Genomic DNA, 17740 nt, shown 5'->3' with positions numbered 1-17740 from the left:
CTCAGGGGGTTATGGTAGGGGGAACAGTCTCATGAGGAATCCGCACTTGGAATGAACAGCCCAGGCATTGTAAGAGGGACTTAGAGCTCTGACTCATCCAGGTGCTGGGAAGGGATTTGAGATAGGCTCCCCTTGCAATACTGGGGTAAATCAAAGGCCCAGAGAGGAAGGAGTGGACACATATCTGTGCCCCAAAATATGTTTATTGTGCTCCCTCTTTCCAACATCTTTCTCCAGCCTTGGTAGGCAGTGGCTTCCACTCAAGCCACCTGACTCATGTAGCAACGCAGTACCATCCTGATTTCCCCCCCCCCCCTCAGGAATGTTGGAGGGTATGCAATCATCTATAAATAAATGTTTGATATGAAAGGAGAATGCCAGGAGCCAATTCAGGTGTGCTAACATGCAAGCAGTGGCACAGTTCACCTGGGAAGAAAATAGCGTTTGTTTTTCCGCTCCATGTGAAGCATCCCCAGTGAACAGGTGCCTTCCACCTTTCTCAAAAAACAACATCATTAGGATTGCAGCTCTGAGGCAGAGATGCAAAAGGTTAGAGGGAATAAGTATCTCCAGGGCCTCTTGAAATGCTCTAGTGAAAACGAACACATATACTGAAGTAGCTTTATGTACAACTCAATAAACAGTTTTCAATTCTATCAGTTGTTAGAATGTTCTTGCTAACTAATTATAAATATAACGGGCTAGATTCACTTAAAACTGAAAACCCATTTTAAAAACTTTCTCTTTTTAATTTCAGAAGGTAGAGAGCTAAAACATTCTCCCTGCAAAGGATAGCTTAAAGAATAGAAAGGTAAATGTATTTCAGGCCTTGAAGAAAAATGAACTGTTTTAATAAACTCTTGGTTTTTCCAATAATCCCCAGGGATGAAGAAGAAGAGGAGTTTGGATTTGATATCCCGCTTTATCACTACCCTAGGGAGTCTCAAAGAGGCTAACATTCTCATTTCCCTTCCCCCACAACAAACACTCTGTGAGGTGAGTGGGGCTGAGAGACTTCAAAGAAGTGTGACTAGCCCAAGGTCACCCAGCAGCTGCATGTGGAGGAGCGGGGACGCGAACCCGGTTCACCAGATTACGAGTCTACCGCTCTTAACCACTACACCACACTGGCTCTCAGATGTTGTACTCCACTCTGCATCAGCCCCAACCAGTATGCCCAATCCCATCAAGGTTGAGTACAGCTATAGTCCAACAATATATGAGGAACCAAAGGCTCCCATTCTTTTGGATTACACCTCCAGAGTGTAATCCAAAAGAAATGCTGATACTCCGGACTGCTCTATTACTTGGTAGTAAGCCATATTCAACTCAATGGGACTAACTTCCAAGTATGCACACATGTAACTGTACTAGTAATATTTTTGCCTAATGAAATATCTCTGGAATAAAATCCCTAAGAACACATAAAAGTCTACGTTTATTTTGTTCTACTATGGCAGATCAGGAGTTTAACATTTTGCCCTGCTAGTCAAGATATGCTCAGTGCTGTGTCAACATAGATAAGATCATGTCTTCTCTACCAGTATTAAAAACCAACTGGCCACTGCAGCTTTATATGACCAACTAGGATATGCACCTGAATTCCAAAAATGAGAGTTTTCAGTGGTTTAAAAACATTCTAATTCTAGTTATTGCAAAAGAAATACTCCAAGCATTTTAAAAAACTGATGCCAAAAATATATTTATGTAATCCGGAGTGTGTCACTTGTGACGGTTTTTACAGAACAACATGAAAGAGATTTCAAACAAAATCAAAACAAAAATACCATTGTATTATAAAAGTAGATGCCAAAGTGTGGTAGAATAATTTTTGTTTAAATTAAGTATTTTAATGCAATAGCCCCTGCTACATTTGGCTTTATGGAGGGGCTTCTAGCCAAGATATATCATTTGCTACATTGATTTGTAAAGCCAAAAAATACAGAAGCTACTACAGTCAAAGGCAGAACACAGGAAAGTCAGGCTATGTGGAGCAAAACCAGCACAACTATGTGCTAATCATCACCAAGGAAGAACTGCAGCCTACGCTTATAGAATGCAAATAAAATAGATTTCAAGAGAATTTAGTTCCAAGTATGGCCACTTCAAACATTATTTACACAGCTTGACTGCTGCTCAAAATCCACATGGTTGTGGTGAAATTTGTTTCCCATGTAAATTGGCTAGACTGTACTAAGAATCTGCATCAGTGTCACAGCTTTGTAAGCTGCTGTACAGCCAGACATTTGCACAGCCACATTAAATCCTGAGCATGCAGAGATGGTGTTTTCCCATTACCATGTTCTGCCAACATTGGAATCATCTCCTAAGCTTACATACCACAGTGGTTTTCAAAATTAAATACATTACTTTTTTAAAAACAGAATCTTCTATGGGATTCCAAAACACCTTATTTTTGTCGTTTTGCAGTTGACATATAATCTGATTTTACATGTTTACATTTAAATAGCAGAGTTTCTTCTGCAAAAAAAGAATCGTTACCTATAGCCAATGGAAACAAACATTTGTTAAGGTTTTTTAGCCTATATTTCAGAAAGGCAGTTTCCAGTTAAGGAACCCATACAAGGATTACTGCATATATGATTAACATTTTCAGTGACAAATCGGTAATAATTTCTGAAGTTTGACTTATTATTTATTATTTATTCTATATCTGTTTTTAAATTGTTCTGTTTGTTTTTACTTTGTGCTGCTGTTTTAGTCTTGTACTGTTATAGTATTCTACTATTTTATGAGTTTCAGGATGTTATGGTTTAATTTTATTACACAGGATTTTATTTATAAATAGAAAGGATTTATACAAATTTCTGAAAAAGAAACCAAAAACAAACCAACGGGCCCTAAATGCAACATATAACTTAATATATCCATAGCTATCTGACGTGCCCAGCCACATAGGAAAGTCTGGTTTTGTGCTTACCACAATATGTATATATGAGCTTGGAATCTATAAACCGAACTTTCAGGTTATGAAGAACAGCAGGTTCATGGAGATAGCTGAGGGCTGTCAGATCATTTTCACCCACAAGTATGTCAGGGTTTCGCAGGGGTGGTAGCTCCTTGGACTTAGCATCAAGGCTATATTGAAGTTCCTGGAAATTAAATAAGAGCATATATTACATGCATCCAAAATGATCAAACACATCACTATACATTTTTTTAAAGAAATGTATATGGATATAGTTGAGTACACATACATAACTGCCAATTTTATTTACAATGCACTGTAAGCCACCTTGAGCACTTGGGCTAATAGGCAAAATATAAATACAGGCAGCAACAATTTCAGGCATGTCTAATTGATGTGCAATCACCGCCATGCAGGTCCTTTTGAATCCAGAAGAGGGCAGAGCAGAGGCAGAATGGGGGTGGGGCAGAGCTTACGGGGCAGCGCACTCTGACGACGTACACAGGGGCTGGGAATGGAACCCCTGCGCAAAAAGGTTGCCACCTGTACTACAAATAAACAAGACCTTTTGCAGCAAATGATAGCAATTTTTTTAAAAAACATGAAAAGAGTTAACATTACCTTGCCATCCTCAACACGAAGATGAAGGACTTTGTCTCCTGATTTATAATCTTTTACAAGTTCTGCTGATTTCCAGACTACTTCTGGATCAGGTATCCAAATCCTTGCATACTGCAAAACAAAATTAAGAAAGGATCAGCTGTATTTTCTAAGCAATTTGTATTGAAATAATACACACACACTAACATTATATAATAATATTTAATAATAATAATTTATTATTTATACCCCGCCTATCTGGATAGGTTTCCCCAGCCACTCTGGGCGGCTTCCAACCGAATATTAAAAACAATACAGCATCAGACATTAAAAACTTCCCTAAACAGGGCCACCTTCAGTTGTCTTTTAAAAGTAAAATAGTTGTTTATTGCCTAGACATCTACTGGGAGGGCATTCCACAGGGCAGGCGCCACTGCCAAGAAGGCCCTCTGCCTGGTTCACTGCAATCTCACTGCTCACAGCGAGGGAACCGCCAGAAGGCCCTCGGCGCTGGACCTCAGTGTCCGGGCTGAACAATGGGAGTGGAGATGCTCCTTCAGGTATACTGGGATGAGGCTGTTTACGGCCTTAAAGGTCAGCACCAACACTTTGAATTGTTTTCGGAAACGTACTGGGAGCCATTACCTTTTTAAAATTTTCAGCCTTGTTATGGGGGGAAATATTTACAGCAAACATGATTGTCTTCAGCTGAATTCAATGAGAACACTATATTGTAATAATCCAATGAACTGAATTTTATCCCCAGTTAATCCTATGCGCTTATTTGAAATCAAGGATGCAATCCTAAACATGGTATCTAGGAAGTGTCTCAAGGGAACTCAAGGGAAATTATGCAATGCCCACAGGTATGTATTGAACGCTTCAAGGCAAAGACAGGCACGAATTATTACCACCACCACTTGAGAAGAATTTCTGGAATTGTTTATTAATGCTAACTTAATAACTACGACTTCCATGCACTGACTTAACTTTATTAACAGATGTAGCCTATACAGATTGTTAGGAAATTAACAAGTGCTTGGGAATTTTTGTTATAATTTCACTCCAATGAACCCTAGGTTTTACTGCAGAATATGCCTCCAAGTACTGACGCTATGGACTCCACCAAAAGGACTTCAAGGCAAGGACTGTAGATCATCCATCAGGTTTTTTGTTTGAAGATTCTAATCTAGAAGTGCAATAGCCACTTTCTTTTGAAGAAAGATTATATAGTGGTCTAACTGGAAACTCCTTGTGGAAAGAGCAGACATACTCCTAAAGATTTATTTTCCCCGCCCACATATATAAGTTTTCTCACACAGCACATTCAGTCCAAGACATTCTGGTCCTGAAATCAGAATCCAAACTGTGCCCATCCCTCCACAAAATGCACCATTGTTGTCATATGCATCCACACAAACAACAGTTATAAATTCACACGCTGCACTAAAAGCATTCATTTAAAAGTTGCACCCTCTCTTCCTAACCTCAAACGTCACCAAAAATCATTACAAACTGTGCTCTAAGGTCCTGGTTACAGACAAACAAACGCAGCTTTGCACTAAATGATTTGGCTGTAACAACCAGCTGTGCCACTAAATCAGGAGGGGATGCGAGCATGTGAAGCGGGAGGGGAGGACTAAGCATACGAGTAGTCATGGAGCAGCAAACCATAGCTTGCCACTGCATCAGAATAAGCCCAACATTTCTTTAAAAATTTGTGGAAAATATAGATGGCGGACTAGAGGACTAATTTGACTATTCAGATATTTTGATAACACTCGTATTTCACAAACTCTCAAGTAGCAAGGCTGCCTTTCCATATACTCCATCTGTCCCCGTCTACCAGGGACAGTACCAATTTTTTGTTACCTGTCTCTGAGAAATGATGGCCCCTATTTTTGCCTTGCTGAAATCGTTTTAATGTGAATTGCTAGAATTGCCATTCTTTAGGAATCAGCTCACTCTATCACCACGAGGGAATCTAGAGCTTACATTACTGAGTGGGGATAGAGCATACTGTTTGTAGTTAACACACATATACAAATCCATGCGCTGTGACATCAGTGCAGTATGCAGAAGTTTTTCATTTCACTTACTGCAAATATTTTGACTTGCGGTAGTGTACTATCAGACAATTATGATTTTCCAATGTATCTTTAACCAAAAGAAACAAATGCCATCTTGGCTTTAAAACCAGTGGATGACGGGCTATTGAAGACTAAATGCAATGCTGTATAGGAGTTGATGTGGATTCAGGAATGTACCTTTCACACGTATAGCTCTGATTTTCTACTGTGAAATATTGGAGGCTCTGCTATTCTAATGTATTCTACTTTCTGGAACCTCCAGTCACTTTTTTATAGATTCAACTAGTAAAAAAAGCAGCAAAAGTAATAGGATATAAACCCATTCCTGTAGGGCCAGCCCATCCATGAGGCAAGATGAGGCAACCGCCTCAGGCAGCAGGATCCACCAGGGCAGAATAGAATAGAATAGAATAGATTCTTTATTGTCATTACACAAGTGCAACATTGCACAAGTGCAACGAAATTGGATGCCATCCCTTAAAAACAACAAAAGCAAAACAACAACAACAACCAAACAAACCACATTCCAGCCACACCCACACCAACACCCATCAAACTCCCAGGTCACACTATCGAGTTACAGCATTCAAAAAGGCCACAGCTCTTGGATAGAAACTGTTTTTCAGTCTATTTGTCCTTGACTTGATGTTTCTATATCTCCTGCCAGAAGGCAGTAGTGCAAACAGACTGTGTAATGTTGATCTTTCTTCCTCTTTCCCTTGTTCCTGATGTAGATCTTCCCTCACCCCTTCTTCCCTGGCGGGGACAGGGGCAACCCCAGGTACCAAAATGTCTTGAGCCAGCCCTGCACTCCTGACAAAGCATACTTGGTTGTACAATGGCCAGTTTCCTGAAGTAACGTGGCAGCTCCTGCTACACCCCTAGGGTGCTCTGCCAAGCAGGCTGGTCTTGCCCATGAATGGACCTGCACTGAGCAACCACTGTGTGCCTTTGCACTTGAGTCTGGAAGTAGAGGAGAGGCTGGCACATACCTGGGTGTGAGGGAGGAAGTACCCCTCAGTTTAAGAAACGTGATTAGACAATACAGAAATGCAGGAGGCAATTCAGTTGGAAGAGCTCTTGCAAAACTACACTAAAAAGGAAGTGGCATTCTGGGCCTTTATGCAGGCAGCTATGCCTGAAACTATGCAGCCAACACCTTGTGAATCTTAGAAGCCATCTGGAAGCAGCCATTCCATCAAGCTGCAGCACTCCATTGGCTCTACCAAGAAACAAGCAACTTTTGGCTTCCCCTCACCTTTAACTTTTTCCATCCCAGCTGTTTGTTATAAGTACTCTGCAAATAAGAACGAGTGTCCAAGTTTTCCTTCTTCCTCCTCCTTCCCAATCCCTTTTCCTTTTTTTACTGTGTCTTTCCTTTCAGCACTGACCTTTGAAAGCCACTGTGGGAGCCTTTTTTGGCTGAAACCAGAGTTGTCGAAAATCATTGGCGAAAGGGTGGTTTCAGTTCCCTAACTGAAAAGGATAAGTGATCCTTGGTGTGAATACGAGTATTGCAAAAGGGTTCTGTTATATCTATGAAGCACTGGGAGGGAAAGTTTCTGTTCTTCAAACATAGCACAGCAGAAGTTGAAGTCTTATGAAATGCCTGTAGATGCCCTGGGTAATCCTGGAAGCGGGTTAAATAAATGCTAACCACACTAAAGAGAAAAAAGAACAACTGGACCTATAACCTAGAGACAGTTCCTCCACAATTATGAAGCTTTATGACTCTTGGAACCACTTCTAAAGTGGGTGCACGTGATTTAATGGACAAGCTTATGGCAGACAAAACCAGGAACTACTTGTCATCGAATACAGAGCAAGCATTTGTTTTCTTTTTCTGTATTCATAAAAAACCCATTGTGTTCCATAGCAGAACTTAAAGCATCTAACTTAAAGCCATGCACCACACCGCAACAATACAATAGAATATGGGCCTTTAAATGTGTTTGAGGAGGGGGGTTAATGGTTTGTTTTGTATGCATTCCGTGTTCTCATTTTGTATTCTTTGTGGCGAACCATCCTGTGATCTTCAGATGAAGCTGAACGTGCACAAGTTAAACGTACATAAGTTGAGGGTCTACTGTATTCTCATGCAAGTACAATAGGGAGCTTCGGTGAACTCCAGATTCACTGTTTCACAGCCTGACAAGCCTGACAAGCACAAGACTCTGTAGCTGCCCTCCACAATGGAGACAAGAAGAAAAATGTGCCTCAGAAGCACCAATAGTTGTGATGTTTATTCTCAAACCACAGCTCCCCCATCCCAATCTTAAACCCAAATATACACTTAGGTCACCATGCCTTCCAGCACCTGCTAATCCAGAGACTGGGAATTTGTGACCCTCCAGTTGTTAGATTCCAACTCCCATTAGCCCCACAGCTAGTATGGCCAATAGTCAGTGATGGTGGGAGGTTTGGTTGAACTATATATGGAGAGCCGCAAGTTCCACATTTCTGTGCAAAAGAAACTAATACTGGTGCCTTTCCTGTGGAAGCTGCTTGAAGCTGAGCGCACATTTTTGCTGCTTTGGCATTCTGACTAGTGGATCTACATTGGGAACTGCTGCCCCAGTGGATCCTGCCGCCTGAGGTGGCCAACTCAGCTGGTTCATGGATGGGCCGGCCCTGGGGAAACTGGGGAAAAGGCACCACTGCAGTACACACTCCACAGAAATACTTGTTTAATACTCTCTCTACTCAGATCTCAAGCAGATAAAGAACTACACAACTTTTAGAAGACATCTGACAGCAGCCCTGTATCAGGAAGTTTTTAAAGTGTTTTTATATGTACTGTAAGCCGCCCAGTCTGATATTTTCAGACCAGTGAAATCAGCAAGGGGCTGTTCATTTAGACAGCCAGAATCTGCACCGACTGAACTGTATAACTGCAGTATAACAACTATAACTTTATTTCTTTCCCAATCCTTTTTTTCTTATGTGTCATGTATTTTTAAGAATATAAGCCTAAGGTCACAGACTGTCTTTGTACTGATTTTTGTAAGCTGTTTTGAGAGCCTTTTCGGCTGAAGGGAAGGGTATGAATGCTTTTTAAAAATAAAAACAGGTGCTGGGTATCATTTCTCATTCATATATAAGGCTGTGCCACAATATCATAAGGAGCACCTTTCGAATCTCTGCTTGGGAAACCAAAACACTATCTCCTTGCAACAACAGAGAGAAGGGGAAACCAGATTGCAGATCACCATAGAAACCAGACTGCCAGAGCCAGCTGAGCCTTCCACGTGAGATAGTTAAAAGGATATTAAGATCCTGCTACCACAACCAGAAAATGGCAGTTTTAAACATGCATGCTTCATCATCTGTAGTTTTACCAACAGTACAGATAACACTTCAATCCTTGTTTAAGAAAGCAGAAAAGAGAATTGTTTTAATAATAAAGCTGCGTGAGGTGGCCAAGCTGTACATTATGTTGCTCTCATTTATTCTGAATTACAGCCAGCTCTATTCTAAAGCATCAGAACACCGACTCATATCAAACATGCAATCTGTAGTATTTATTATATAAGCTTAGCAGGGTAGTAATGCCCTGCTACAGATCTGTGACACTGTCCTAGCAGTTCCACATCAGGGTATATGCTACTGAAACCCAGACCTAAGAGAGAACTCTTGGAAACATTCTATGGCAGCTGGAAAGTAGCACAGATGTTCTGCACGGCTTAAAGCTGGTCTAGAATAGAGAAGAAAGCAGCAGCTGCTACCAAAAAAAAACCCCAACCCTACCATCCATGAATATAATACACTGGCCTCAGATCAAGGGTGATGGATTGTTGGGGTTCTTTTTAGCAAAGGATAAATAACACACAGTGTCAGCACAAGGATTTACTTGAGACTGTTTCAGTGGCTGAATACTGGGCAGGCGTGAGATATCTTTGCAAAGAAATCCCAAAGCCGGAACGTTTTCCACAAATTAAACACAAATGAATTGTTTTTTCCAAGATATTGCTAAATAGCATCCATTATATTATTGCAACACCTCAAGAACTGCCTCTCCCTATATGAACCAACCTGTACCCTGCAATCATCATTTGAGGCCCTTCTTCACGTGCCCACTCAACATGAGGTCCAGAGGTTGGCAACACAAGAACAGGCATTTTCAGTGGTGGCGCCTTGCTTGTAGAATGTTCTCCCCAGGGAGACTTGCCTGGCACCATCATTACCTATCTCTAGGCACCAGACAAAAACATTCATTTTTCACCATGCCTTTGATGTCTAATTAGCTATGGCCTTTTGAATGTTTGTGCTTATTTAATGTTTGTTTAAGTCACTTTGACTTGAAGTGGCAAATAATAATAATAAAAATAATTTTATAATAATTCTGCTGCTTCTCCTTGCGACACTCATAGACACACTTGACAAGATTTATGCAGAACAATTAACAAGTACATTTTCCCAACTCTTTCTTTTGCACACAACATAATAAAAAAAAAATAGTGGAGAGGCAGAATGAGGCATAGCATAGATGGAATTCTATCTCACAGAAAGAGCAGACACCATGAACTAGGGCAAGATTCCTCTTGTACTTTATGATACCATCTGAGATCACATGAACAAATCATCAGACCATATTAACTACCAAAACATTCACATCACAAGATGTACTGGAGGCATTCACCTCTTGACAACATCAGTGATGACTAGAAATAAGCTGGCTTTTCATCAGGAATTCTCAAAACAAACACCTGGGATGCGTATTTCTTTATTTTCTATTTGTTAGGTGTTTTATTTAAATTGGATGTATAGATATGGAAACTACTGTTAAATTGTTAGTAAGTTCATTCCTCTTGTTACTTGTGATTGTGAATGCTTGAAACCAAGTTTCAATTTTAAAAAAAGTTCTGAAAACCAACAAAAGGAAAACAAAAAAATGTACACCTAGGAAACAATGCCCTGGGAACGTCTCAGCTCCAATCAATATGCACAGGAATTATACAAGTACCTTTCACAGTAGCATTTTGTCATTTTAAACTCAAGCAAGGAGTAACCGAAGAACAGACTCCTCAATAATGCTTACTCAGTTTCTTTCAGTGATGTAGGAATATTTGAGCATATGAAATGAAGACAGCAGCCTACATAACAGTATAGACATCCAAATAACACAGGCAAATCTATTCTTCAGAAAGTAACTGAACCTCAGCTACAAAACAAAGATCTAGACTACCACAGACACACACACACACACACACACACACCCACACACACACACACACCTCAATACTATCCCATCAGCAGCACTGAAGTAAGATTCAGCTGCCAATATAGTAGGCTTCTGTATATTGGGTCCAAGGATCACACACACATGGAGGCGATGGATGGATGGATGGATGGATGGATGGATGGATGGATGGATGGATGGATGCTGAGATGACCTCCCAGGGTGAGAGACTGGGAAAAGAAAGGAAAGCTCCCAGGTGAGAGATGGGAGGGTGTTAAGAGACAAGTGTTAAGAGCTTTCTCTGCTTTTGTTTTTATTTAGGTTTTTTAATCTTATTGTATTATGAAAAAGCTTTAATAAAATCTTACGGGGAAAATGAGGAATGAAGAGGGGCCTGTCTTGTCCTTTGCCTCAGTTGGCAAAACATCATGAGATGATCCTGGTCTTCCTCCATCAAAGGAAGACTTTTTCCATCAATGAAGAAAAAGCCACAGCTTGATTCTCCAAAGCTTTGTTTTGTTTTCCAGGTATTTTGCCTCATGCTTTTGTAGCTTGGCAAGAGTCTGAGGTGGAGTAGTCAAAGAAACCATGGTTAAGCATAGCTGTTGAGTTTGGGCATTAACACCTAACTATAGTTAAAATAAGGGATAATTCTTAAGCCAACAGCAAACCATCGTTTGTTGCCAGAAAACAACCATTTAAACAAACCATGGTTTAGCACAGGGCACAAACTAGGCCAAATATGTACATGTTCTTTAAGGGAGATGATTTTAGAGTCAATCTGTAAGTCCTGAAATAGCATATGGTGCAATCTTCCTCTGACAAGCATCATTTTGGAGCACAGGTGAGTGCATGCTCGAATATTATCACAAGACATGAATTCCCTGCATTTTACTCAAGTCTTCCTGATTTGGTGGTGGTTGCTACATTCATATGTGCAGGAAATTGGGGCTCTAAAAAGCAATGGTGAAATTCAAACACTGAGCTGCCAAAATTTACCACGTGCTTTTCAATTCCTCTCACAGGTCACAGTCTTGAGGCACTTTCTATAATGTAAAACATTTCAGCTATTTAGCATGATTAGCACAACCCTTTTCTTAGCGGCTGGCTTCTTTTTTATTCTTAGCTTTTTTAAATTCTCTGGGAGAGGAAGTGAAACTGTAATATGCTCCTAGACTTAGCAATGCAGCATGTCAAAGTACTATTTGTAAGACTGACATAACACTCACACATCTCTACCACTCTCAGAAGCTACAGTGCTCTTTCTGGAACTAAAATAAAGGGGGCAGTTCTCCCTAAGTTTTTAAATAATTTGCCTATTTTTGATCTTTCAAGAGCTGGGAAATTTTTGGTGCCTCCTGAGAGTTTTGCTATGCCCTCCTGTTGCTGGTTCTATGGTTCCCCCCTGCCTGGCCCATTGCTTTTAAGTTTTTGGGTGGCATATACCGTATTTTTCGCTCCATAAGGTGCACAGGACCATACGGCGCACCTAGTTTTTAGAGGGGGAAATCAAGGGGAAAAATATTAACCCCCCCCAGCCCCAAAGAGCAAAGAAGCCAAGACGGTGAGTGGGATCCATCCCGCTGGCTGTCTTGGCTTGTGCCATAGCCACGCGCAGCCTCTCCCAGCCGGAGGGGCTGCGCGCAGCTAAAGAAGCTAAGACAGCGAGCGGGAGAGGCTGTGCAAAGCTATGGCAGAAGCCAAGACAGCCAGCAGGATGGATCCCGCTCACTGTCTTGGCTTCTTTAGCCGCACACAGCCTCTCAGGCCGGGAGAGGCTGCGCACGACTATGGCAATTCCCCCACCTCCCACAAAAGCCCACAGGAGCCGCGCACCCTTTAAGGAACACGCGGCTCCTGCGGGCTTTTCTACGAGGAGGGAGAAGCGACTGACTGGCCGCGTCAGTCCCTTCTCCCTCCTGGGGAAAAGCCCGCAAGAGCCGCGCGGAGCTTGTGTGTGGCTCTTGGGGGCTTTTCCTGCCTGCCTCCCCCCTGCATTCGCTCCATAAGACGCACACACATTTCCCCTTACTTTTTAGGAGGGGGAAAGTGCGTCTTATGGAGCGAAAAATATGGTAAATGTTGTTTGTAAATGAATGAATGGGTGGATGGATAAATAAATAAATAAATAATGCCACAGCTACAGCTTTCACCCATTCAGAGGTGGTCATGAAAGTACCAGGCCCCTTTCTCAACTGCCCATTATTTACCAGTTCATCCCACTCTTCCTCCAAGGCCACTGAGTTGGCATACATAGTTCTTGGCACTCACACACAAACACCCGCCAACAACCACCCTGGAAGGTTAGTTATAGGCTAAGAAATGATGACTCAAAGCCCCCCGGTGAGTTTCATGGCTAAACTGGGGGTTGAATCCACATCTTCCCAGTCCTCCTTTAGCACTCTAACCACTAGTTTGCCAAGCTTTCTCTCAACTAGCTATTGCTCCATCCAGTGCAAGCTCAGAGCCCAGGATGCTTTTTGCATTCTGAAAGGGCAGAGACTGCCGAACACCCAGAATGCCACAGCACATTTCTTTCTAGTCATCGGAGACAGAGCCCCAGCACAGCTTTTCATACAGTTTCTGGATTATGTGGGTTGTATCAAATGTAGACCCACTGAAATTAAATGAACACAACTAACTTAGGGCCATTAATTTTCAGTGGATCTACGCTGTGCAGTACTCAGCTGTATATGGCCCAATGTTGCTTTCCACAACAGAAACAATGACACAAAAAGAAACACCAGAGAGCAGCAGCTGCCACCTGCGACAATATAATGATGCTTCTTCCCAGCCAGGAAGAGAATTTCTTTTAATGCAATCAAAGAAGTGTGAGAATACAGTGTAGTGAAGCATTGCCCCTAACAGAAACACAAAAAAGAGCTTTTCTGACCACAGCAAAAATAGCACCAGGCATTTTGGAAAGGCTTACTTGCCCTTTGCCTTGACAAGTTTGTGTCAACACTGGTGCATTGGCTAGTGCACCTTAACAAAATGAAGACACCAGAGCCTCAAGCTGTATTATTCAGAAACCGATAGTTTCCTTACATTTGCAAGAAGAAGACAACAGAAAGGAAGATTACAGTGCCTGTACAAGTTCTGGAGTGTGAGAAAGGGAGGGAGGGAGGCAAAAAGAGAGAATGCTAATATTGCTAATACACCTTCCTGTAGCACAGCAGAGAGAAGATTCTAACTAGCCTGTTCTTGAATTTACTGTATCACTTCAGACTGCAGGTGGAGAATAATATTCTTGATGCTCCTCCATATTTAAGAAAGCAATCTCCGTAACACTCCCTTACTAGTTTTCCTGTCCATGACTAAACTACACACATTTCATCTATTTCACCAGTGCCACCTTCTGAAAGAAAACTGATGAACAGTGAGAGTTTGGCAGATTCTGCTATCAACAGAGACCTCAAGGTGAATGTCTGAAGACTAAAAATTTGCTCTCTTTGCTAGATCATAGCACAGCATGCAGCTTAGGCAAATGAATCAAAATACACAGCATTATCATTATCGATTATATCGATATAATCGATTTTATCGATTATATTTCCCCTTACCTCTCACAAGCCCGGTCTGCTAACAAAAAGGTATATAACTAAAAGCAAAGTAAAAGTGCAGTCCAAAAGTACAGCAGACAGCATTAAATTTAATTAAAGAAATGCAAGTACAAATACAGATGATGTCACTGTTATTATGCTCCAACGACTGGTTGGAGCAACTTGAATTGCTATCTGAACTCATATAATTTGCAGAACAGTCTGAGAAGGCCCTGTTTCATAAAGTGACCTGTCTAGATCACATTCACTGAAGGCAGCACAAGTCGGGCTTCCCCTGTATGCTACTACCAGCACCCAGAATTGGGCTTGATGTTCAGTGGCAGCCAATATAGTGCTTTCAGAATCTGTGCAACGTGCGTCTATATCAATGCCTTATACAACAACCAAGCAGAAGCATTCTGTGCCAGCTCATCTTCAAGGGAAGCCCCACATAGAGAAGTGTTAGAAACTTATATAAGCCACGTGCCAGATGACAGCTTAAACCTAGGTTACCGTTTATGCAACAGAATTATCTATTCGCCAGAGGGTTGGACCAGATCACCCTCAGGGTACCTTCCAACATTACAATTCAATGATCTTGATTACATTGCTTGACTGTAGCTTGTTCTTACAACAATTCACTTGTCCCAGTATGCAAAAAAGAGAAACACACACAGTGGAAGTGGAAATGGTATTAACTAAGGACTAAGGCAGAGGTTTTTAAACTGTGGGTACCAACCTGGCACCCAGAAATCTCCATACAGTTGCAATTGGACCCATGTCAGTAGCGCCTGACGAACTTCGAACACTGCCATAGAATGTATTACATTAGTTAAATTGGGAGCTCATGGAAGCATGGACAACTGCAGCCAACATTGGTGAACCAGGAGAGCAGAGGCACTCCTAGCCACAGTGGCCCGTGAGCACTCTGAGAACTGTTCTTTTATGGGAAGTGCTACCCCATCAGAATGGGCTGTTTGCCTAATTTGCAAGCCCAAGAACAAGTCTCAGGCTTATAAAGATTCACCTTTAGTTTATTGTTCCTCATCCAGTTCATCACTGCCTCCAGGCACTGTTTCAGCACTTGTACTCTCCTGATTCAGATGGTATGAAGAAATAGAGCTGGGTGTGTCCACATACTGGTGGCATTGTGCTCCAATTCTCTGGCTGACACCTCCCATTGGTTTTGTGTAATGTTAAAAATATTAAGAAGTTTCACAGTGCGGAGAGATATTTTCCCTCCCTTTCATATAAGACAAGAATATGGAAACGTACAGTGAAACTGATGGGTAGCAAATTCGGAAAAGACAAATAAAAGGACTTTCTCATACCATATATAACAACTGACATACAAAATTCATTATGACAGAAATATGGAAATACCAAACTCAGAGAAAGTCTACTTTTGAATTCCATGAGTTGGGGAAGAAACAACAGAAAGGGATGTTGCCTTCATCCCTGCTGGTGAGGTTCCCAGAAGCATTCAGCAAGCCACTGTTTGAAACAGAATAAGTGGCAAGATGGACATTTGGTCTGATTATGTAGGGCTTTTCTTACGCTTAAAAGTCTTCAAGTTAACTGAACCTACCAAGTTTTGTTACGCACATTTACTACTGATTTTTAAAGTACCAAATAGTTAAAAAATGCCAAGAATCCCCATATAAATGGGCTGATGAAGATCACATTCCACTTGAAATTCAACTGACCTATGCTGAAAAAGGCAGTGACCCAATAAGATGTTTAAAGGTATTCCACATATGAGCAAAGGCTAGACTATCATGAATGCAGTTGTTTGTTATTACTAGTTTCCTAATTACAAAAAAGGAAGCTTCTTTTATATTGGTGTTTGTAGCTTAATGAAACATCAATGTAATGCTATGATAGCTTAACCTTTTTACAGGAAAAACAGAAAGAAGACCCTGAAAAAGTCACCCTGCTGCTGAACTGCAATACTATATACTATACACACTTTTCTAGGAGCACTGAACTCAAGTGGGCTTACTTTGGAGCACTAGTAATAGGCACATTGTGATGTAATAGGCACAATAGGACAACATAAACAGTTAAAGGAGACTCATGGTAAGAAATTGGAGCAATGATTTATGGTTGCAACTTGAAACTAGTTTCCCAAGAATGCATTGGCCGAAAAGTCAACAGAGAGAAGTCAGTATTTACAGAGCTGCCATTAAAACAGAACTCTCCACTGCAAAAGGCCATCAAGCATACATTACCTACCATATACATTTATGCGCTCGTAGCCCAGCTGAGGTTTTGTTTTTGTTTTTAAACACAGTTTGTGTTGCTTCCTTCCTATGCATTTATCTCAGTTTAACGTAAATCCCTTCCACCTTCCGTGGTCACTGCATTAGCAGCTGCTGAATACAGTACAGTACTGCCTTGGATCAAAGCAGCGCACATGTGTTTGCTTATTATCAAGATTTATATCCTGCCTTTCTGTAAAGTATCCAAGGGGCCAAATCGAAACTCTTCAATTTACAGCATAAAATGTATGCACAAAAGGAAGACATGCCTTAATGGAAGGGCTCTACTGCAACTATTACAAAGAGCAAATTATACTCTTGACCAATCCCCTGAGCCTGTTTATTTATTACCTGGCATCTATCTCTCGTTTCCTCTGGCTTACTTTCTACTGAAGGAAGTGCGAGGATAGAAATCAGCAATGATTATTCAATGTACCTAATACATTCAAAGCAGCGACGTCCAACTCCCAATAGACTGCGATCTACTCACAGCATTTAAAAAATGGCAGTGATCTATCCATTGTTGTTGGATAGACCAAAGTTCTTGAGCTTTTTTAGGAAGCCACAGTTCCCCCCATAACTGAGGTACCAAAGATCTACCAGGAACACCCCGTGATCTACCACTAGATCATGATCTAACTGTTGGACACGCCTGATTTAGAGGATTGGGGAAGCCACACCTTGCTGAAACACCTTTTTACAGACTTAACACTGCCTTGTAACAGATGAATGCCACACTAACCCTCTTGGCTGCAACAAAGAATGAGAGGCACTACAAATAGTTTTGTAGTGTGCAAAGATGGTTTTATTGTCTCATTAAAAGAAAAGTCAGAAGAATCTGACATCTATTTCAGGATACTTTATTTGCACACACAATCTTCATTACATTACACCATACTGCCACACAACAGTTCTGTTAAGAGACCAGAACTTTTGGCTCTCCAAGTTGTTCAATTCCAGCTTGTTTTTACATGAATCTTGTAACTAAGACTTAGTGTCCAAGTCTGCTTTTACCGTCCTCCCTCCCTTTTCATTTTGTGTTTCGCAGCTTATCAGCAATATTTGTAAGGTACTTTTTCAACTGAAAAGGGAGATAAAAAATGTTTTACCCATCTTGCTCCCAAATGTCTTCTTTCAGT

The 17740-nt window shown here is 41.2% G+C and overlaps 1 protein-coding gene across 4 annotated transcripts in view; it reads right to left on the bottom strand.

The window, feature by feature from the left end:
• MYO5A (myosin VA) overlaps positions 1-17740 on the bottom strand; it is a 118333-nt gene that overhangs the window by 83758 nt on the left and 16835 nt on the right. For all 4 annotated transcript variants that reach the window (XM_077918976.1, XM_077918977.1, XM_028706799.2 and 1 more), the window contains exons 2-3: positions 3551-3661; positions 2942-3113 (exon numbers count right to left, since the gene is read on the bottom strand). In XM_077918976.1, coding sequence (XP_077775102.1) covers positions 2942-3113; positions 3551-3661 — 283 coding nt within the window. The remainder of the gene's footprint in view (positions 1-2941; positions 3114-3550; positions 3662-17740) is intronic.

This window comes from Podarcis muralis, chromosome 14 (assembly GCF_964188315.1).
Source record: "Podarcis muralis chromosome 14, rPodMur119.hap1.1, whole genome shotgun sequence".
NCBI lineage: Eukaryota > Metazoa > Chordata > Lepidosauria > Squamata > Lacertidae > Podarcis > Podarcis muralis.
This window is presented reverse-complemented; position numbering and strand designations above follow the sequence as displayed.